This window comes from Urocitellus parryii, chromosome 6, assembly GCF_045843805.1.
Source record: "Urocitellus parryii isolate mUroPar1 chromosome 6, mUroPar1.hap1, whole genome shotgun sequence".
Lineage (NCBI taxonomy): Eukaryota > Metazoa > Chordata > Mammalia > Rodentia > Sciuridae > Urocitellus > Urocitellus parryii.
Genome location: NC_135536.1, coordinates 88,655,135 through 88,679,086, shown reverse-complemented (window position 1 = coordinate 88,679,086; position 23,952 = coordinate 88,655,135). Strand labels below are relative to the sequence as shown.

General features: G+C 37.4%; 1 protein-coding gene and 1 pseudogene across 1 annotated transcript in view; one reads left to right on the top strand and one right to left on the bottom strand.

Moving 5' to 3' along the window:
• Window positions 1-1,256: 1,256 nt before the first annotated feature.
• Window positions 1,257-23,952, bottom strand: part of Chp1 (calcineurin like EF-hand protein 1) — a 48,159-nt gene continuing 25,463 nt past the window's right edge. The window contains exons 4-7 of the mRNA XM_026392313.2: window positions 19,194-19,321; window positions 7,958-8,019; window positions 2,611-2,733; window positions 1,257-2,474 (exon numbers count right to left, since the gene is read on the bottom strand). Of these exons, the coding sequence (XP_026248098.1) occupies window positions 2,421-2,474; window positions 2,611-2,733; window positions 7,958-8,019; window positions 19,194-19,321 (367 nt within the window). The 3' untranslated portion in view covers window positions 1,257-2,420. The remainder of the gene's footprint in view (window positions 2,475-2,610; window positions 2,734-7,957; window positions 8,020-19,193; window positions 19,322-23,952) is intronic.
• Window positions 19,983-20,598, top strand: LOC113183586 (large ribosomal subunit protein eL21 pseudogene; annotated as a pseudogene).

The following is a 23,952-nucleotide window of genomic DNA, read 5'->3' as shown; positions in this document are numbered from 1 at the left end:
TGCTTACGATTATTTTATCTATACTAGAATGTGTACAGGACTATCTGGCTTTTCATAGTATCTCCTCATTTATAAGCTTCCCTTCTTGCATCTAGAGAGACCAGAAAAGAAACTGAATCTTCAGTGGAATAAATGGGAATGGCCAAGACTAACAAAACCAGGCCTATGGGCTGGAGTTGTAGCTCAGTGGTAGCGCTTGCTTAACATGTGTGAGGCATTGGGTTTGATTCTCAATACCACATATGAATAAATAAATAATAAAGATCCATCCACAACTAAAAAAAAATATTTTTAAAAAATGGGCCTAGAGGCAGACAATGTGAGCTCCTAGATGAATACTTCTACTTCTACTTCACATGTCAGGTAGCAGCAGAGTACACTTGTATTCATAGTTCAGACAAAGACCTGAGTAAGGAACATCCTGTGTAAAGAAGGAGCCTGCATTACAGAAAATTCTTGAAAAACACAGACAAAATCAATCGAGTTGTTTTGTTTTAACCACAGGTATTTATTGATGGATCAAAGAATACAACCATAATAGGACAATAAGGCACAACTGTGGATTAAAAGTTTGCTATACAGCCAAAGGAGTGGGGAAGCCATAATCTTAGGAACTTTAAAAATGCAAATCAAGGAGACTCTGAAGTACCTCTCTAGCAATCAGTAACAGACAATTCTTTCCTTTTATACAATTCCTATATTACATCACTTGATCACAAAACTGATACTTCTTAAAGAATTTCTCATTCATTTATACTTGAGCCATCAAGCCTGGCCACTCCCCTGTTCCCCACCTTTATCCATCCCTTTGTAGTAATATTTGTTAGCAATTCCCTTCCTAAAGATTGGTTAACACATCTTGAATAGCCTTCTGAAGCAAGGAAACAAGCAAGCAAGCAAAGAGTCAGGGGGATTATAAATTCAACATGAGGCGGGGGAGATAAATGAGTAGACTCCCAGACATACATAGGATGGCAATGGCCAGATTCAATGAAGTCTAATTAAGCTGACTTTGGCAGAGAAGTTGCTTTGGCTCACTCAAAGTCCTGTAATGCCACCTCACATTGTCTTACCAGGGTCAGACCCCTTGTTTTTAAGGGATCAGTGGTGGCCTATACAAGGAGCTATGGAGATAATGCAACCGGGCAGCTAATGACACAATACATTCAATGCTTTGGACCTGTATTGGGATTGAATATGGATTCCAGCATTAACATTTGCCAATTGTAAAGTTCATAAATAATTTTGTGCAAAACTTCAAAACACTGAGGACCATCTTTAACTATTTTGGACTTGGAAAAGTTAGGCACTTCCATAACAACAGTCAAGTGGAAACATGAAGTGAAAAACATTCCAGTGCACTAACAAGGAGGCATAAACCATGCTGCAGAATGTAAACGTAGCAGGTTTTATAAGACGCCCAGCCATCATGTTCAAAAAGTTATGAAAAGGTCCCTAAGAATGCTGTCAGAACAGCTATTCTGGTAGCAACAGTGTCCCAAAGCTAAGCAGACCTGTAGGCATATGAATATTTTCTGAATAGTGAACACTGCACTCATAGGAAAAGCCATGTAGGTACATAAGTCGAGAATCAGAGGGCAGAGGCAGAGCAATCCGAGTAGGCCACACAAAACAGGTGGCTCTACACTTTTCAGTTATCAATTTCTTCTCTATATCTTCACAAACTATGAAATGTTTTCACCAAGGCCAGCTTCCAAGAAGGATATCTCCACCCTTTGATGACAGAGCAGTGCAGAGGATCAGGAAAGGGTCACATTCTTCCAAGAGAAGTGTTGATTACCAAAAAGCTCCTGGAAAGATAACATCCTAGGTACTCATTTAAGAGTGAAGGTAGATGAAAACTGCCAGACCACTGAACTATCCTGCCAAGTCAGAAATATATTTAACAGGCATAGTTTGGGGTGTTAAGAGGAACACAGGGAATTTTGAGGCTCAATAAAAAGCAGGGAGGCTGAAAGACTAAGTGGAGGTAAGTTGTATGACAGGAAAATAAGAAGCAAAGGACATATAAGAAGGAAGTAGGAGCATGCTAAACCTCCCTAAAAGGAGTCTACATCCAGTTAGAGTTTTGCTGGCTGGTTATTGGCATGATTCCATCTCTTTCTCAAACTGGATAGATGTGTGGCATGGAGCAGCAGAACAGGGGAACATGGTATTTATAAATGGAGAACTGGCAGATGGATACTGAAGAGAAATAGACTGGATGTACCATTCTGTAATGCCCTGTTTATACACCAAAGGCAGTTTTGTGTACACAGAACATATTTGGGGTTGTCATGCAACAGCAGTAGTATTCTGGGAGAAGGAGAATGAAGGGGTGGAGGTGGGGTTGGTGGACAGGAGGACTAAGTTCCAGTTCTTAAATACTAGAAAGCAAGGAACAGTTTGGTCTCTGTCCTTTAGTGAAGAAATCGGATGCTCATTTTCTGTTCTACATCCACCTTCTCCAAAACCTGGGGTTAAAAAAAACAAAAGAACAATTATAGTTATAAATATCCTAACAGTTCTAAGCACTTTTCTAAATAATGTCCCCCCGACCTCCTGTGTAATAGAATTTAACATTTTCAAATCGAGAGGTGACTGACTGACCTTAACAAATTCTGTGAAAGATATAGCACTGTCCCCATCCTGGTCAGCCTCCTGGATTGTCCTGTCTGCAATGCTGCCCAGCTGCTCATCTGAGATATTCACTCCAACCATCATGCGTAGCACCTACAAGACCAAAAGCCAGGAATTATAGGGAATGTGGGAGTGAGAGGGATTCTTTTACTAAGATTTAAGGTAAAATCACTAAGTCCCTCCCCTCTTTTTTTTTCTTTTTTCCTTCAGAGGCAAGAACTAAACTCAGAGCTTTGCACATGCTAGGCAAGCACTCTGCCACTGAGCTAAATTCCCAAACCCTATCTTTTTCCTTTGATACCCTCAAATTTAACAGCTAGAAAGCTAAAACCCTAATTTGTTATCTAGTTGTTGTCCTAATTTTGGACAATAATGTGAGCAGAACTCTTTGGTAAGGTCACTAGATAGGAAAGCAAAGCCTTGTTGAAGGAGAGTCCTTTGCATTTTGCTAATCTTCATTTTTCCCCACCCATAATATAGATATGATGTCTGGTGGTACAGTAGCCATCCTGGAGTTATGAGATGAATCACGTGCTATGGATATTACAGCAAGTCTATGGCAGAAGCCAGGTTTCTTAGACATTATTTAGGTACTATATGAGCCTAGAAAACCTATTCTCAGACTTTTTGTTGCATGAGGCAAACATGTCAGTTGGTTTGGTGGGGCTTTCTGGAATCCCACCTGAATGCTGTCCTCTTTAAGGAGATGTATTAAACATTAAGCAAGATATTCCTGGGGTATGGCCCAAGAAATGTAAAGCTCCTTGAAGAGGTACATGCTAAATTCTTTCTTAGAAAAATAACAAGCACAATTAAAGGGCTATGAGAAGCAAAGAAAATTTAACACTGTTTCATCAAATGTATCTCAAACAACAAAAAACCCACCACCCACAATTCTTCTAACATCTTTAGGGTATGAATATACTTAAAAATTTGATACCCTAAACAAAATATGTAATTTTAACAATGTGATTCAGACAATATGCAAAGGTTGAGGCTTCATGTGAAATGGGAGACAAGGAGCTTTTGTGATGCTTCACATCATAGCAATCAGCCACCTCTGAGTTCAAAAGGGAAAAGCTGAGTTTTTCTTTCACAGGAAGGAAGCACCTCTAGTCCAATGGTTGAGAGGTCTTCCTTTCCCCTACTCTTTTACATCCTTCTCCAACCTCATGAAATAGATTTTTTAAAAGTATAGGACAGCGGGCTGGGGTTGGGGTTCAGAGGTAGAGTGCTTGCCTCACATGTGTGAGGCACTGGCTTCGATTCTCAGTACTGTATGTAAATAAATGATTAAAATAAAGGTCCATCAACAACTAAAAAAAATAGTTTTTAAAAAGTATAAGACAGATCTGGTACAGTGGCACATGCCTGTAATCCCAGCAGCCTGGGAAACTGAACAGGAGGTTTATGCACGAGTTCAAAGCTTGCCTCAGCAACTAACGAGACCTAAGCAACTTAGGGAGACTCTGTCTCTAAATAAAATATAAAAAAGTTCTAGGGATGTGGCTTAGTGCCCCTGGGTTCAATGTCCCGTACCAAAATGAAGTACATGACAGAATTTTCAAAAAATAAAAAAAGCCGAGATACTAATTAGAACCAGCACACTTTTTTTTTTTTTTTCCTTCTTCTTCTCAAACTAATTGTTTTGTTTTGTAGACAGGGTTTCACTATGTTGCCTAGGCTGACCTCAACCTCCTAGGCTCAGTGATCCTCCTGCCTCAGCTGTCATCAATTCATGGACTCCACTGCATGGCTACAAATCAATTCTTTAAAATTATGAAGCTGTACTATTTAGGTACAAATGCACAACTGAAGGATTAAAAAAAGGACAGTGGCTCAGTGGTAGAGTGCTTGCCTCGCACATGTGACACACTGGGTTCGATCCTCAGCACCACATAAAAAATAAATAAACAAAATAAAGGTATTAAAAAAAAAGGGGGGGCTGGGGATGTGGCTCAAGCAGTAGCACGCTCGCCTGGCATGCGTGCGGCCCGGGTTCTATCCTCAGCACCACATACAAAGATGTTGTGTCCACCGAAAACTAAAAAAAACTAAATATTAAAAAAAAAAAAGGACAGTGCTAGAAAAGACTATTTGGGCCAAACCATTTTCCATCTTCTCCAATTTCAAGAGATCAAGCAAATTAATCCATCCTCAAACTTCAGATCTCAGACCAATTATTTTCTAAGGTATTTTACTTTTATAATAGTAGAACTGGATTGTGCATGTACTAGTGTGTTGCATGTATAGGCAGGATGTGACAGGAGTAGTGTGTTTTAAAGTCACCTTGTCTGGTTCAGTAATGAGGATAATAAGGCTCAGAAGTATCTTGACCTCCCCGTCTCAGTAACTAGTGGCATGAGCTGTCTGCTCATAGGCCAGTCAGTGTTCCTTTCACCTATCCTGGCTGCCACTTATTGTTCCAGTGGGAAGATTATTATCAAATGAGAACTTTACTATTATTATTATCAATGTTTGGGGAGGGTTATATATATACCCTATATCAATTTAAGAAAACTTCCCGGGCCAGGGATATAATGTGGTGGTAGAGCCTAGCATGCACATGGTACTGGATTTGATACTGGGGTTGAAGGATTGGGGGATGATGGAAAAAACAAAACAAAAAAATAAAACAGAAAGGAAACTTCCTTTTATTTCTGCTTTTATAAGACTTGAAAAAATCATGAATAGGTGGATGAATTTTATCAAATGCTTTCTTCAATGGAGAAGACAATTAGATTAGATTCTCTTCTTTAATCTGTTCATATGGTTATAACTATTTTCTAATTTTAAATCAACTCTGAATTCCTAGTGCAAACTTGCTTTGGATATAATAACATTGCTGGATTCTGTGTGATAATATTTTGTTTTGAATTTTTACATCTAAGTGAATAAAAAAGGTTGGGCTATAATTTTTTCTTGTACTGTCTTTTTTTTGAGAGAGAGGGAATTTTTAATATTTATTTTTTAGTTTTAGGTGGACACAACATCTTTATTTTATTTTTATGTGGTGCAGAGGATCGAACTCAGCGCCCCACGCATGCCAAGCGAACTAGCGTGCTACTGCTTGAGCCACATCCCCAGCCCTTGTACTGTCTTTATAAATTTTTCATGTCAAAGTTATGCTAGCCTCATAAAATGAGTCTTTATTGAAGTATAAATGATATAAATGGTACATATTTAAAATGTGCTGATGAGTCTTTGTATACATGTATATACCTCTGACACCATCACCAAAAATCAAGGTAATTAATATATAACTGGCCCCCAAAAGTTCAACCAAGACATTCCAGAAGAATCATACTAAGAACACATGCCCAGCCAGGGGCATGCTTGGAATTCTAGTGTCTCTGGAGGCTGAGGCAGGAGGATCTCAAGTTCAAAGCCAGCCTTAGCAACTTAGCGAGACCCTGTCTCAAAATAAAAATGAAAAGGGCTGAGGATGTAGCTCAGTGGTAAAGTGCCACTAGGTACAGAAGGAGAAGGAGAAGGAGAAGGAGAAAGAAGGAGAAGGAGAAGAAAGAAGAAAGAAGAAGAAAGGAGGAGGAGGAGGAGAAGGAGAAGAAAGAGGAGGAGGAGGAGGAGGAGGAGGAGGAGAAGTCAGCCATTCTTGGGTAAATTCACTACATACTTTTTTAACATTCAATAAGTATCTAGGAACTGCAAGTTACCAGATGTTTTAGAAATAACTGTGTCTAGAAAGATAAACTTTGTTTTCTTCTTTCATTTCAGCAAAATGGTCAGATCCTCTTTTTGCTGGGATAAAACTAGTTGTCTAAACCTAAACAATCCAAGAGCATGACTAGAACTCTGGCCACATAGTTTCTTCCCTACTTCCTCTTCAGGCTTTCTTATCCAATAACAGTAAATAAATCAACTCTTCCTCCAAAAACATCTTTCTTGAAACCAGGTTTGGGCTTAAGGATGAAAATGTGCCATTACATTTCAGAACTCAGAAGTCAATGTGTAGCAATGTAACAAAAATAAACTCTTCTCACCAAAGAAATATATTCCCACCTCAAAAGCAAGGGACACTATCATGATCTCCTCGTTGTTTTGGTTTCTGCTCAGGTAGAAATGTAGGAATACTGTGGATGGGTCTTAAGCTGATCTAAGTAATCTTCAACTTGGAAGTCTTCCCAAGATAATGGATGAATTCAGATTTACTTTAAGGGCTGAGTAGAAACAATTTACTTTTTAGGTGTATATTGAAACGGACAAATTTCCCCATGGAAATCCCTAAATGTGTTAGCCTATGGTCTTTCAGACTCAAAACAAGGGGTAATTTTCTCCCCTTCTGAATTTATAAAAGGCAAAAACAATAAATTGCAATGCTAATAGCATGAAATGTTAGTCATCGATAGTAGAGGAATAGGGACTTGTCTGTGGGAACAACAAAGGGCAGTGAATGATTAGCTCAAGGTACATTGGCACAAGCAAGAGTTGGTAACTCTTATGCTAAGTTTAAGGACACACAAGTCAGCAGAATTTACTAGGTATCATCAGAATTATCTGACTGCCAACAAGCTGTTTTGGTAATAACCGAACTATTTTTTTTGGTACCAGGGATTGAGCCTAGGGGTGCCATGTCCCGAGCCCATTTTTCTACTTTATTTGGAGACAAGGTCTCGCTAAGTTGCTTAGGGCCTTGCTAAATTACTGAGGTTTGCTTTGAACTTGAGATCCTCCTGCCTCAGCCTCCTGAGCTGCTGGGATTACAGGCATGCGCTACTATGCCCTGCATAACTGGACTATTTGATGTACACAATGTCACATATTTCACCTCTGCCAGTCAGCACTTAGGAAACATTTAGTTAGTGCTTTTTAATATTTTTTTAGTTGTCAATGGACCTTTATTTTATTTATTTACATGTGTTCTGAGAATCAAACCCAGTGTCTCACACATGCTAGGAAAGTGGTCAACCACGGAGCCACAACCTCAACCCCTTAGTTAGTGCCTTTAAAAAAAAATTATATATGTGTGTATATATATGTGTGTGTGTATTTTTTTTTTAGTTGTTGATGGACCTTTATTTTATTCATTTAGCAAATTTACTATCCTCTTGTTCAGAGAGCAAGGCATTAGCAGCTTTTATGTCTTGGTGAATTTTCTTTTCTGATTGCAGGTAGTCCAGACCTTTCAAAATGTCATTTAGCATGGTATCGATCTATAACTCTTATGGAAGACCCAGTTCTGAACCACCACCCAGGTATTTCATTATTACCCACAATTTTGAACTCTTTAAATATGAGCCATAGTATTTTGTCACACGTGAGCTGTCACACTGAGTTGTCACATAGTTTTCCCACATACCTGTAACAGCTCATCACGGGAGATCTTGTCATCTTTATCCAAATCATACAGTCGAAAAGCAACTGGTTGGGAAAAACAAGAAGTTAGTGGAAATTCTGTAGTGTCTTGCTCCTTCTCAAGGAACTAACATGCAAAGCTGAGCAAGGTTGGTGCACATCTGTAATCCCAGCGACTCAGGAGGCCGAGGTAGAAGGATTCACAAGTTTGAGAGCAACTTAGTGAGGCCCTAAGCAACTTAGCAAGACTCTGACTCAAAATAAAAAGGGCTGGGAATGTAGCTCGGTAGTTAACCAAACATGGGTTTGATCACTGGTACTAAAAACAAAACAAAAACTTAACCAAAACCAAAAAACAACCCTTAAGGGGTTCTGTAAGTTAGGCTACTTCACACAACCCATCAATTCCACTGTGCACCACTCAGAGGAAACCAACAATAAGAGCCACAAAGCTGACTATAAATGTTGCTCTGGGGCCCTGCACAAGAATCAACTCAAAATGGGTCAAACACCTAGGAATTAGATCAGAAACTATGCAATTCCTGGAAGAAAACATAGGGTCAGTACTCCAATATTTAGGCACAGGCAACAACTTTCTCAGAAGGACTCCTAAAGCTCAGTAAATAATGTCAAGAGTTAGTAAATAAAATGACATCAAATTTAAAATCTTCTGCAAAAGAAAGGAAACAAGATTGTAAAAAGAGAACTTAAAGAGTGGGAGAAAATCTGCTAGTTACTGACAGAGGATTAATAACTAGAATATATAAGAACTCAAAAATCTTTACATCAAAAAATTAAATGACTCGGGCTGGGGATGTGGCTCAAGTGGTAGCGCGCCCTCCTGGCATGCGTGCGGCCCGGGTTCGATCCTCAGCACCACATACAAAGATATTGTGTCGGCCAAAAAATAAATAAATATTAAAAAAAAATCTTAAAAAAAAAAATTAAATGACTCAATTAATAAGTGGACAAATGAATTAAACAAATATTTTTCAAAAGAAGAAATACAAATGACCAAAAAAATATATGAAAAATTGTTCATCATTAGCAATTAGCAAAATGCAAATCAAAACTACACTGAGATTTCATCTTACTCTGATCAGAATGGCAGCCATCAAGAATACAATCAATCAACTGGGGACATAGCTCAGTTGGTAGAGTGCTTGCCTTGCATGTACAAGGTCCTGGGTTCAATCTCCAGCACCACACACACAGAAATTAAAAAAAAAAAAAAAAAAAAAAAAAAAGGAATACAAACAACAGCAAATGCTGGAGAGAATATAGGGTAAAAGGAACACTTTTACACTGTTGGTGGGATTATAAATTAGTACAACCACTATAGAAATCAGTACAGAGTTTCCTCACAAGACTAGGAATGGAATTACCATATAACTCAGCTATACCACTCCTGGATATTTATCTTAAAGAATTAAAGTCATCAGGACTGGTGTTCTGGCTCAGTGGTAGAGTGCTTGCCTAGCATGTGTGAGGCACTGGGTTCCGATTCTCAGCACCACATAAAAATAAAGGTCCACCAACAACTAATAAAATATTTTTTAAAAAAGAATTAAAGTCATCATAGCATAGAAATACAAACATACCCATGTTTATACCAGCACAGTTTAAAATAGCCAAACTATGGAACCAGCTTAGGTGTCCATAAATGGATGAATGGATAAATAAAATGTGCTATGTATATATGTATACACATACACACACAAACACACACACACACATACACACACAATGGAGTTTTATTCAGCCATAAAGAAAAATACAATTATGTCATTTGCAGGAAAATGGATGAAACTTGAGAACATTATGTCAAGCAAAATAAGCCAAATTCAAAGATTAAGGGGCTTGTTTCTTTTATAGAAGTCAGACAGGAAAAAGGATGAGAAAGGTGGTGAGAACTCATAAAAATCAAAGGAAAATCAGTAGAGAAGAGGAAAGGGACCAAGAGAGAGAAGAGTGGAGGGGAAGAGGAAATACTAGGGAATGATATTGGCCAAATTATATTGTGACACTGTTTGCATGTATAAATATGTAACAACAAATTCTACCATTATATGCAACTACAATGCACAAATAAAAATATGGAAAATAAAGTGTTGCTCTGGGAATATATTCTCTTTGATAAATTTGTGCCAAATTTCAAGTAATTCCCTACCATTTGGGAGTTCTACAGGTCAAGAAGTTTCAAATAAAAACACCAAGGCTCTGATGGTCTCCAGGTTGTTTCATGTTTCTCTCTCCTAAATAACAGATGAGTTTTCTAGAAAGTAGAATAGATGAGAACTTTACTTGTGTTCGTATAAGAGAGAGAATTTAGGAGAGAAAAAAACATTCTGTTTTTGAAGAGCTTTGGTGTAAAGTATAACAACACTGGGTGATTATGTAGGAACTGTGAGAATTTCACATTAAGGAGGTGATTTTCTTGTCACATAGATAAATTTACAATGATTTTAAATCATGTCAAATAAGCCATGAATATTTATGCTTTTCAATAGGGAAGTGCCAATACTAAAATGCCCAAATGCACTGTTCTAGAGATATTAAAATCTATGGATTTAGATCCTGACTTGAGAACTCATTATCTAGTAGAATATAGCAATACACACTGCTCACTCTAGTAAGTGCTATAATACATTCACAACACTGGGTGAACAAAGTGTAAGGTGGATGTGACTTTCTGGTGGAGTTGGTGAAAATACTAAGTGAAAGTAAGCCTTAAAGACAAATAGCAGGGTATGTTGGCACAGGGTTGTAATTACAACTACTCAGGAGGCTGAGGCAGGAGGATCACAAGTTTGAGGTGAACCTGGACAATTTAGCAAGATCCTATCTTAAAATAAGAAATAAAAAGGGCTGAGGATCACGAACATCAGAGGACTAATCTACCTAACACCAAAAAAACAAATAACCCAATCAATACATGGGCCAAGGAACTGAACAGACACATCTCAGAATATAAAATCAATCAACAAATATAGGAAAAAATCTTCAACATCTCTAGCAATTAGAGAAATGCAAGTTGAAACTACACTGTGATTTCATCTCACTCCAGACAGAATGGCAGCTATTAAGAATACAAACAACAGGGCTGGGGATGTGGCTCAAGCGGTAGCGCTCGCCTGGCATGCGTGCGGCCCGGGTTCGATCCTCAGCACCACATACCAACAAAGATGTTGTGTCCGCCGAGAACTAAAAAATAAACATTAAAAATTCTCTCTCTCTCTCTCTCAAAAAAAAAAAAAAAAGAATACAAATAACAATAAGTGTTGGCAAGGATGTAGGGAAAAAAATGCACATTCATACATTGCTGGTAGGACTGCAAATTGGTGCAAGCAATCTGGAAAGCAGTATGGAGATTCCTTGGAAAACCTGGAATGGAACCACCAATTCACACAGGAATGTCTTAAGGCAAAATACATAAGGGCTGGATTTGTAACTTAAAGGTAGAGTACTAGCCTACCATACACAAGGCCTTGGGTTCTACCCCCTGCACTAAAAAAAAAAAAAAAAAAAAAAAAAATCACTCACACGAAAAATACTGTACTTGGGGCTGGGATTGTGGCTTAGTGGTAAAGTGCTCACCTAGCACATATGAGACACTGGGTTCAGTCCTAGGCACCACATAATTATTATTAAAATAAAGGTATTGTGTCCATCTAAAAAAAAAAAAACTGTCCTCACTGGGCACAGTGACACATTCCTATAATCTCAGATCTTGCGAGGCCAAAGAAGAGGATGAGAAGTTCCAGGCCAGCCTGGGCAACTCAACAAGCCTGAAAATTTAAAAAGAAAAAGAAAAAAATTTTTAGGTTGGGGTCCATACAGTTCAGTGTTACAACACTTGCCTGGCATACATGAGGCCCTCATTAAAAAAAAAAAAAAAAATCATCCTCAGGTTGGGGATGAGAGAGCACTTGGGGAAAAAAATACTCATTTTATAGATGCCATTAATCAATAAAAGGAAAAAGAAATCAACTGGGTCTCATCAAAATTAAAAACACTTGCTCAGCTTAAGTCCGTGTTAAGAAAGTGAAAACAAACTATAGACAGGGAAGAAAAAATATTTGCAAACCACATATCCATCAAGGACACATATTTAGCATAAAGAACTTTCCAACCTAACACTAAAAAAAAAAAAAAATTCAATTAGAGCATGGGCAAAGGACATGATTAGACATTTGACAAGCACATAAGATGTTGAACATAAAACCACATAAAACCACAATGAACTACCACTACATACCTATTAGAATGGCTGAAATTTTTTAAAAATCACAATTAGCAAACCATTAATCTACTATTTCTAAATTTTGGCATTTCAAAAATATTAAATACATACAATCAAACAAATATAACCTTTTAGGATTTTTTTTTTTACTTAGTATAATTCTCTGGAGAGTCATCATTGTGTGTATCAATACTTATATGTATCAATAGTTCATTCCTTTTTAGGGCTGAGCAATATATAAAGCTGCTATAAATTTTCACATACAGATTTTTGCATGATCATGTTTTCATTATCTGGATTAAATGCCTAGAAATGGGGGCTGGGATGAGGTTATGGCTCAGTGGTAGAGCGCTTGCCTAGCACTTGTGAGGCACTGGGTTCAATCCTCCTCACCACATGAAAATAAATAAATAAAATAAAGATATTGTGTTCATCTACAACTAAAAAAAATTTTTTTAAATGCCTAGGAATGTACCTTCTGATAATGGTAGTTGCATATTTAGTGTTTTTTGCGGCAGAGTATTGGGAATTGAATTTAGGGGCACTTTACCACTGAGTCATATCTCCAGTCCTATTTTATATTTTATTTAAAGACAGGGTCTTACTGAGTTGCTTAGTACCTTGTTTTTGCTGAGGCTGGCTTTGAATTCCCAATGCTCCTGTCTCAGCCTCTTGAGCTGCTGGAATTATAGGCATGAACCACTGTACCTGATATATATATAGTTCTTTAAACTGCCAAACTTTCCCAAAGTGACTGTACCATGAATGTTCAAAACAGCTTTATTTGTACTAGCCCTAAACTGGAAACAATCAAAATGCCCTTCAATATGTGAGTGGCTAAACAAATTGGTACAACCAAACCATGAAATAAACAAATCCAACAAAATGGAATGAATTATTGAAAAAATGCAAGAAGCCAGGCATGGTGACACACACCTGTAATCCCAGTGACTCAGAGGCTGAAGCAAAAGGATTCCAAGTTCAAAGCCAGTCTCAGCAACTTATCGAGGCTCTAAGTAACTTAGTGAGACCTTATCTCAAAATAAAAAAATAAAAGTGCTAGGGATGTAGCTCTCAGTAGTATGAGCCCCCTGGTTAAATTCCCAGTCTGCTTCCCCCCAATCCCCCAAACTGTAGAGTTGGGATAAATTAGTGGTTGCCAAGGATTAAGGACTTTTTTGGGGGGCGGGGGGTACCAGGGATTGAACTCAGGGACACTCAGCCACATCCCCAGCCCTATTTTGTATTTCATTTAGAGATAGGGTCTCATTGAGTTGTTTAGAACCTTGCTCTTTGCTGAGGCTGGCTTTAAACTCCGGATCCTCCCGCCTCAGTTTCCTGAGCCACTGGGATTAGAGGCATGCACCACTACACTTGACCCAAGAATGAAGAATTGAGGATAGGAGAGGGAGAGTGAAGGTGTGGCTATAAAGGAGTAGAAGTTAGTCTTGTGGTACTGTATCTTAAATGTGGAAGTGGTTACATGAAGCTATATAGGTGATAAAATGGCATACAACTTCTCCCCTTCTCTCTCTCATTTATACACACACACTTCCTTGGTCTAATGTGAATAAGCTCGCGGATTGTATCAATGTTAATTTCCAAATTTTCCTGTTACATGATTATTAAGTAAGATGTTATAGCTAAGTCAACCTGAGTGTACGGTATATGGAATCTTCCTACCCATATTTTTCCAATTTCCTGTGAATCTAATGATTCCAAAATAAAAATTAAAAATCTACCAGGTATGGTGGCAAGAGCCTATAGTTCCAGTTACTAAGGGGCTGAGGCAGGAGGATCACTTGAGCTCAGGAGTTGGGAGGCCAACTCAGCCACAGCGACACTCAGCTGGGCAATACAAGACCCCTACTTCCGTGTCTCTCCAAAAAGAAAATAAAAACAAAAGAGAAATCCATTCATATGGTTCTCTTTGCATATTTCTTCCATGGGGTTTGTTGATATAAAATAGATGTCAGACCAGGTATAGTAGCACAGGCCTGCAATTACAGCAAATAGGAGGTTCAAGTAGAAGGCAAGCCTTAAATTTGATTATTAAGCTTCAATGAAAAGTCATAATGAAAACAAGAAGAAGCTGAAAGAGCCCTGTATCATAATACTGGCTACTTCTTTCTTTTGAGACACGAATTCCTGTCTTTTGGATTTAGTGAGGCCCTAAGCAACTAAGAGAGATCCTGTGTCAAAATAAAAAATAAAAAGTGATAAGTATTGCTTGGATCAATCTTCAAAAAAGACATAAAAATGTACAAAAAAATATAAAAATTAAATAGATTTCAGGATGATATTTAATAAGGGCTACCTTGTTACTCTATTGTATACAATGGCACAATAGGTTAGAAAATCCAAAGACAGGAATTTATGTTACAAAAGAAAGAAGTAGCCAGTATTATGATACAGGGCTCTTTCAGCTTCTTCTTGTTTTCATCATGACTTTTCATTGAAGCTGTAATAATCAAATAGCTGATATTCTGGTTGAGTGGAAACTCGGAGGCATAGTGAATACAAAAGACTCAATGCTCAGGTTGCTGGGGATGTGGCTTAGTAGTAGAGTTCTTCCCTAGCATTTGTGAGACTCTGGATTCAAGGTCCAACACCACAAGAAAATAAATAAATAAAGATTCATACTCAGAACCAAAAAGGATTTTTGACAGGCCACAAACGTCTGGACTAAATCTAACAAAATAAAAGGTAGGGGGATAAACCAAAGTGCTGCACTTGGGTCTAACAACACATATAAACACTATCTATAGGCAAATCTAAAATGATGCCACCACACATGCTGCCTGTCTGCCTTGTAGCACCTCTACCCTCACCCCAAAGCAATAAAGTATCAGGCTATGGCAACAATAGCACAACATTAGAACAAGAATAATTATAATCTGGGGTTGGGGTTGTGGCTCAGTGGTAGAATGCTTGCCTAGCATGTGTGAGGCAGTGGGTTCAATTCTCAGCACCACATATAAATAAATGAATAAATTAAAGGTCCATCAACACCAAAAAATATTTAAAAATAAATAAATAAATAGATAAATAAAATAAAGATTAAAAAAAAAAAAGAATGGGGCTGGGGTTGTGGCTCAGCGGTAGAGCGCTCGCCTAGCACATGTGAGGCCCTGGGTTCAATTCTCAGGACCAAATGAAAATAAATAAATAAAGATATTGTGTCCAACTAAAAAATAAATATTTAAAAATTATAAAAAAGAATGCTAAAAATAAAAAAGAATAGTTGTAATCCACCTGTATGCTAATAAGAACACATCTTGGGAACAATATTTCATTTTGGATCCCAGAGATAATGCTAGAGCACATTTATAAGAAAGCAACTAGAAGTTTGAGGGCACAGTTATTTTGTTGTGGTAATAAACATAAAATGTTTTATCATTTTTAAGTTTATAGTTCAGTAATTTTAAGTATATTCACATTGTTGTGAAACCAATCTCCAGTACTGTTTCAACTTGCAAATCTAAATAAAGCTCTATATCCAATAAAATCCCCTTTACCCCATAAGGAGGATATTAAAAGAACTGGCATAAAGCCAGAAGAAAGAAATACTGGGTTTAGAGATTTATTTCCAAATACATAAAAGCCTATCATGTAGAAAATTTATGCAATGAGGATCAGGGAGACATTTTCAGTTCAAAAAAAAAAGGGAAGTTTTTTTCGTTTTGTTTTTGAGATGAGGTCTTGTTATGTTGTCTGGGCTGGTGTAAAATGGCAGAGCTCAAACTGCAGGGCTCCAGCAATACTCCTGCCTCAGTCTCCTGAGCATCTGGGACTACAAGCCTTACTGGAAGGGAGATTTTTTTTTTTTTTTTTTTTTTGGTATTGAAGATTGAACCCAGGGTTGCTTTACCACTAAACCCTTTTTATTTTTAAATTTTGAGACAGGATCTCACTAAGTTTCTTAGGGCCTTGTTAAATTGCTTTATATGTTGCTGAAGATCAAACCAGTGCCTCACAGGTGCTAGGCACCTGTTAAATTGCTGAGGCTGGCCTCGAATTTGCTATCCTCCTGCCTTGGCCTGCTGAATCACTGGGATTATAGGCATGTATCATGTGCCTAGTCCGAGGAAGAATTTTTAAAAAAATTTTTTTGGTACAAGGAATTAAATCTAGGAATGCTTAACCACTGAGCCACATCCACAGGCTCCCCTTTTTAAAATACTTATGTTTTAGTTGTAAGTTGACACAATAACTCTATTTTATTTTTATGTGATGCTGAAGATTGAACCCAGAGCCTGACGCATGCTAGGAGAGCACTCTACCTCTGAGCCACAACCCCAGCCCCTACACAGCCCTTTTAAAATTTTTTTTTATTTGAGAAAGGGACTCACTAAGTTGCTTAGGGCATTGCTAAATTGCTGAGGCTGGCTTTGAATTTGTGATCCTTTTGCCTCAGCCTCCCAAGCCACTGGGATTATAGGCATGTGCTACTGCTCCTGGCACTCAAGAAAAAAATTTTTTTTAAAAAAGAGATGCTTATGGGGCTGGGGGCTGTGACTCAGTGGTAGAGTGCTTGCGTGGCACACATGAAGCACTGGGTTCAATCCTCAGCACCACATAAAAATAAAATAAAGGTATTGTGTCCACCTACAACTAAAAAAATACATATTAAAAAAAAGAAAGATGCTTATGTATGGTTAGAGCTGCTATAAAAAAAGCTGTTATGGGGCTGGGGTTGTGGCTCAGTGGTAGAGCACTTGCCTAGCACCTGTGAGGCACTGGTTTGATCTTCAGCAACATATAAAGATAAAATAAAGGTATTGTGTTCATCTACAATTAAAAATATTAAAAAAGAAAAGAAAAGCTGCTATAAGGAAACAATAATTCCCTGTTTGAGAACAGAAGGGTTCTTGTAGATCATTTCTTCTTTTTTTTTTCCTTCTTTTTTAATGGTGCTGTATGATAAGCAAGTACTCTACCACTGAGCTACATTCCCAGCCTGAGAACATTGCTTAACCCAGGATCCACAGACAAAGGAGTATGTGAATATGAAAGGAAAAATAGCCTATGTTTTCCTTAAAGCTTCTACTAAAATTGGTATTTCCTTCTATTTATTATCTTGTATAGCTGATTTTTTCTTTTTTCTTTTTTGGAACCAGGGATTTAACTCAGAGGCACTTAACCCCTAAGCCACAGCCAAAGCCCTATTTTGTATTTTATTTACAGACAGGGTCTCACTGAATTGCTTAGTACCTTGCTTAGGGCTTCCCCATTGCTGAGGCTGGCTTTGAACTCGTGATCCTCCTGCCTCAGCCTCCTTAGCGGCTGGGATTACAGGTGTGTGCCACTTTGCCCAGCACTTCAATTATTGATCAACTCTTGGTTTGTAACATTACAAGAAAATATCTGTTGGGTGCAGTGGCACAGGCCTGCAATCCCAGCAGCTCAGGAGGCTAAGGCAGGAGGATTGTAAGTTCAAAGCCAGCCTCAGCAATTTAGCAAGGCCCTAACTGGCTCAAAATAAAAAATAAAAAGGGCTGGGAATATTGCTCAGTGGTTAAGCACCCTGGGTTCAATCTCTGATATAAAAAAACAAAAATTTCTACCATATTGGGGCTAGGGTTGTGGCTGAGTGGTAGCGTGCTTGCCTGGCAAGTCTGACGCACCAGGTTTGATTCTCAGCACCACATACAAATAAAGATTCACCAACAACTAAAAATTTAAAAAAAAAAAATTTCTACCATATTAATGTCAAAGTCAGTCAAGCATTTAGTAAATATATGCTAAAATGCTAATCAAACTATAGATACAATTTTTTGCCTCAAATAGTATTTAGTCTTGAGAGAAGAAGTTGGAATCCATTAACAAAGTACAAAAAATTTGAAGATAATTCATTAGAATTCTATTTATTTTCCTGTATTTGATTTTGTTTGTATTAAGTTTTCCACCTTTTTGGGAATGTAATCTCCTACCAAAGGCTAAATAATATGTTACCATTTTTGTTCAGAAATCTTTCCTGTCCTAAATAAGAAAGATTCATTTCAATGCTTCTCAAACTCTATACCTCATTTATCAAGAGAGTGAATTTATACTTCTCTGCCTAGGGAAATAGCCCAAAGGCCACAAACTAAAATTTTAAGTCTCATGTGTCATTTTTTCAAATACATATAAATGTGACATTACAGTTTGTAATTTATATATATATATTTTTTTTTCCTTGTAAGAGAAGCTTGAGTTCAATCAGTTTCATATAATTTCAGTTTCGACTTGTGTTGAAAGAAAAGAGAAATTCAATTTCAACTTCTTAGAGAAGTGTTGCAAGGATTGAGCAATATAACAGGAATAAATAATGGCAGAAGGGAATTTTAAAGTATCCAAGGAAAGGAGGCAAGAGGCATGGGAACAAAAATTAAATCTTGCACTAACTTACGTCACATCTGGTATCTATCAAATTCTATGATGGGTAGAGGATTGTCTTTATTCCCCATAGGTAGGGCATGGGTTTTGCTCACAACTGTCACTCTAGGACTTACTAGAGTACCTGGCACACAGTAGGCACTCAGTGAATTATAATAATAACAATAGCAGCAAGCAGCAGGTGGGCTGGGGATGCAACTCAGTGGTAGACAGCCTGCTTAGCATGTGGGAAGTCCTGGGTTAGTTCCCCAGTACCATACACATAAACAATAACAGCAACACAGCAGGTATAACACTAATTGAGTACTTAGTATATATAAAGCACTATTTGAAATACTTGACATACATTATTAACTCCTTTAATCTTTACAACAACCCCATGCAGAATCCCATAATATCACACTTTACAGAAGAGGAAACAGGCCTAAAGATCTTAATATGCCAAGACCCCCAAGGCCAAAAAGAGGTATAGCTAGGACTCAAACTCAGTCAGTTTAGCTCCAGGGTCTAAGCACTGAGTTTGCTCTTGTAAATGTTATTCAATGAATGAAGATGTAAATACATGATTTGTAAGAAATGTAAAGCAAATATTTTAAGTCAGATGACTTTAGCTCCTTACAGTGCAGTTTGTTGCTTCGGCTGTTGAGTGGTTCTGGTCCATTCACATCTTTGCTCTTTTCATTGTCCTCAATGGGTCGGAAATGAGCCAAAGTTCTCATGAATCCACGGAAGTTTACCTGGTCCTCTCTGATTGGGAAATATGATTGGGAAATATGAAATACATAACATCATGTCAATCAAGGTCGTGTTTTACTTTTGTTTTTTTGAGAGCTTCACACATACTACATGAGCACTCTGCCAATGAGCTACATTCCTGGCCCCAGGGTAATCATTTCTTATGAACTCAAGATATAGGCAATACCTTTAGTTACATTAGCCTGAAAATTCATTTACCAGGATCTCTTTCCATGTATATCATACTTTATGGATCAAAAAACATCTCCATTTAAGCCTCACACCAACCTTGTGAGGTAGATGTTATTTTCTGCTTATACAGTGATGAATCCAACATAAGAGAGTTAATAGGACATAACTAATCAAGAGTTAGGGGCTGGGGATGTGGCTCAAGCGGTAGCGCGCTCGCCTGGCATGCATGCGGCCCGGGTTCGATCCTCAGCACCACATACCAACAAAGATGTTGTGTCTGCCAAGAACTAAAAATAAATATTAAAAAAAAAAAAAAAAGAGTTAGAATTTTAATTTAATTATATCAATTTTCCAGAAAGAAAAAAGATTTAGAGTAGTTCCAGGGCTATATAATTAGGAGAACCAGGACTTGAACTCACTGCTTTGAACTCTGTAGCAAGCAGCAAGTTAGTATCTCAACTCAATGACTCAACCAACATCCATGTCTGCCCTGCAGTAAGGTATACCTAGAGACATTTTAAAGTTAAAGCATATTATGGAAAAGTACTTTTAAAATAAAGTTGACCTTTTGACAGGAACCACCATCTTCCAGTAATTCGCCAAAAAGACGAAATGTAAAGCAAAGGAAAGAGGAGAGGAACTGGAACCTGATATATGTTCTCTAGGACTTTTGAAAAACATGGAGTTGTTCCTTTGGCCACATATATGTGAATCTACAAGAAGGTTAATAATGCAGACATTAAGAGAATGGCTACTGTTCAAAAAGGAATGCCCACAAATGCTATCATGACAAAACTGGGAGAGTCTACAATGTTACTCAGCATGCTATTGGCATTGTTGTGAATAAGCAAGTTAATGACAAGATTCTTGCCAAGAGAACTGATGTGCGTATTAAGCATATTAAGCACTCTAAGAGCTGAGGCAGCTTCTTGAAACATGTGAAGGAAAATGATCAGAAAAAGAAGGAAGCCAGAGAGAAAGGTACCTGGGTTCAGCTGAAGCACCAGCCTGCTCCACCCAAAGAAGCACATTTTGTGAGAACAAATGGAAAGGAGCATGAGCTGCTGGAACCTATTCCCTATGAATTCAAGGCCTAGTAAATGTAAAAAAAAAAAAAAAAAAAAAGGCCCATGGACTATAAAAAGGATTTTCTTAATTGGAAATTAAAATAAAGTTGATTTAGTTATAAAAGCAATTTAACATATTTTTTGAAATTTTAGAAAAATGAAAAGTAGAAAGAAATATGCCATTTGTGGGTCTAATAATATATGATTATATTATCTTTCTTTCTCTCTCTCTCTCTCTCCCCCTTTTTCTCCCTCCCTAATCTTCCCTCCATCCTTCCCTTCCTTTTTTTCTTCTTCAATACTGGCAATAGAACCCAGGGCCTCACATGCCAAGCACATGCTTTACCACCGAGTTACATTCCTAGCCCATATATGAATATATTTTCTTCCATTAACTTTTCTATGTTTTCTGCATAATTGTGAACCTACTATATATATAATTTCATATATATTTTAATATTTTAAGCATTTCTCCAATCAATATAAACAGTTTGAAACATATTTAAATGCCTGCATAATAATTGTGTAGACTTACCATAATTTTATTCCCTCATAACTGGATAGATTTTCCTACTCATTTTCTGCAATCATAAATAAGGCTGTGAAAGATCTCCTTGTGTGTAAAGCTTTTTCATCACTTAAGCTTAGAGAAAATCTTTTTATCATGCCATAGGCTATTTGGTTACCCTGTAAGAAATAATTTCAAAACTTGAACAAATGAAGAATGTTCTGATATTAAAAAGAATGTCTTATGTGACTGATTTATTTATCTAAGGCAGTCACAGAAACCGTAGGCGGCCTGGTTCCTGACGCTACCTTGAGTAAAATCCCAGTCTTGGTGTAGCCCTCTGTATAGATGAGGTACACAGAGTCTCTTATGTGCCAGACAGAGAGAGTTTGGAGACCTTATTATTATTACTGTTATTTTTTGTATGAGAGAATGAACCCAGGGAGGCTTCACCACTGAGCTAATCCCCATTTTTTGTATTTTATTTAAAGACAGGATCTCACTAAGTTGCTAAGGCTTTGAACTCATGATCTTCCTGCCTAAGCCTCCTAAGCAACTGAGATTACAGGCATGTGCCACCATACCACACCAGTTTGGAGGTCTTCTGACAGCAGAATTCAAAGACTAGCTCATGAGCCCACTGTACTTGAAAGAATGACCTTTAGTTCTTCCTGGTAGCTATACTGCTAACATAGCAGTAACTGCTCAAAAATATGATCAAGATCTGAGGAATAAAGGAATATGGAATAGGATTCAAGTCATGCCAGAACAAACTGAATAATGAGAACACATATTACTAGCATCATTTCTAACAAAAAACTAAATACCAATGGTCTATTATCAAATCTCAATATTAAAAATCATAATAAAAAAAAAGGAAACTCTACCTCCATAAGACCACAGGAGAAATAAAAGCCCAAAAGCCAAATATCTATTTCTAATTAAAGCAAGAAGCAGCCGGGCATGGTGGTGCATGCCTATAATCTCAGAGGTTCAGGAGGCTAAGATAGGAGGATCACAAGTTCAAAGCTACTCTCAGCAATTTAGCAAGGCCCTAAGCAACTTAGAGAGACCCTGTCTCTAAATAAAATATATTGAAAAAAAGGGGAAAAGGGCTGGGTATGTGGCTCAGTGGCTAAGTGTTCCTGGGTTCAATCCCTGGTGCAAAAAAAACAAGAAGCAGAGGTGTAGCCTGCCAAGATCCTTGATTGTGACATGCAGGCCATAGATTACACTGCTTCCTCATCTGCACCCTGACTAGATTCCTTTGAAATAGACTGGTAAAGAAGACAATAGGTGATAACCACGGTCAAAGAAAATGTGGTTCAGCCTTACAAAACAGCTTTCCACAAGCTGCTTCTTCAAGTAATCAATGTTGACTAAAGGAAAAAGTTGTTTTCTGGAAAAAAGCTGGCACAAAATAACTACTGATTTTAGTTTTCATTGCAAAAGGTTTGGGTATAGGGCAGGGAATGTGGTAGAGTGTTTGTCTAACATATGCAATGGGTTCAATTCCTCCTACCACACACATACACACAAAAGGCTGAAGTACAAAGCATATCTGTGAACATTATTTTTTAACAGGATTCAGTGCTCCACCAGCATTAAAAGGAGAAGTAGATAAATGGAAGAATTCAGCATAAAAAGCATCTGAAATAAACAGGGCAATATAGGGAGAAAGAAAGAAAAAAACTGAGAGAGGGTATGAGATTGCTCAGGGTTAACATGAACCTAAGAGAGTAGGTTTTAGTCTGATTCAATTTCTAACTACAACTGAACCAGCCTTCCCTCTCTGTCACTCCAATTTACGAAATGGCCAACCCACAATCTCATTTAGCAAATTTCTTTACTCTCAATTGAAAGCTCTAAAATTTCCTCTCCAGCATTTTATCTGATTGTGTCCCCACTGACAATTCCATTATTAAGAACTGGCACCCTACAGCATTTTGGGTCATACAAACAATTCACATGGAACCAAGAATACACTGTTTAGGAGATTACTTAAGACAAGTTTTATGATACATTTTTGTCATGAAAAGTTCTTAACTGAATCAAAAAATATTTACTTGACACTCTGAAGGCAGTATAATAAGTAGCAAAGAACATCAAAAGCCTAGTTCTACATTAGACAAACCTAAATGAAGGAGTAATATGCTTGAAAAAGTGTATGTGGTGAGGGGAACTATATCCTTAGCAAATATCACAATAAAATAAAGGCTGTAAAAATGTTCCAGATTAAAGGAGGCTAAAGAGACACCACAAGTGACCAGGACTAGATCCTGAACTGGAGAGGGGTGCAATATTGAAGTATGACTAATATTAAGAAAAAAATAGATAATAAATAAATGAACTGAATAATAGATTAAAGTACTATATCAATGTTAATTTTATAGAAATGGATAATTACTATGAATATATAAAAGAATATTCCTATTAGTAAACATATACCGAGGCATTCAGAGGTAAAAGGCCATGACTATGCAACTTACACTTAAATGATTTAGAAATACAACTATGTGAATACAGACAACAATTATATAAGAACTTATGTATATGTGTAAACATGTGTGTGTGCAGGTGCGTGCATATGTGTTTACAGAGAAAGGAGATAAAGAGGGAGATGGAGAAAGAAAGAAAGAGTGTGCGGGGGGGAAAGTAAGGGGTAAAGGTTGGGGAGAGACAGGAAGGCAAGGGAGAAGACATGCATGAGCCACACTATCCAATACTATAGCCACTAGTCATAGTGGCTATGAGCATATAAATCATGGTTAATCTGACTTGTTATTTGTCATAAATATAAATTACACATTGGATTTCAAATTTTAATATTAAAAATTTATAATATCTCAGTAATTTTTAATACTGATTTCATACTG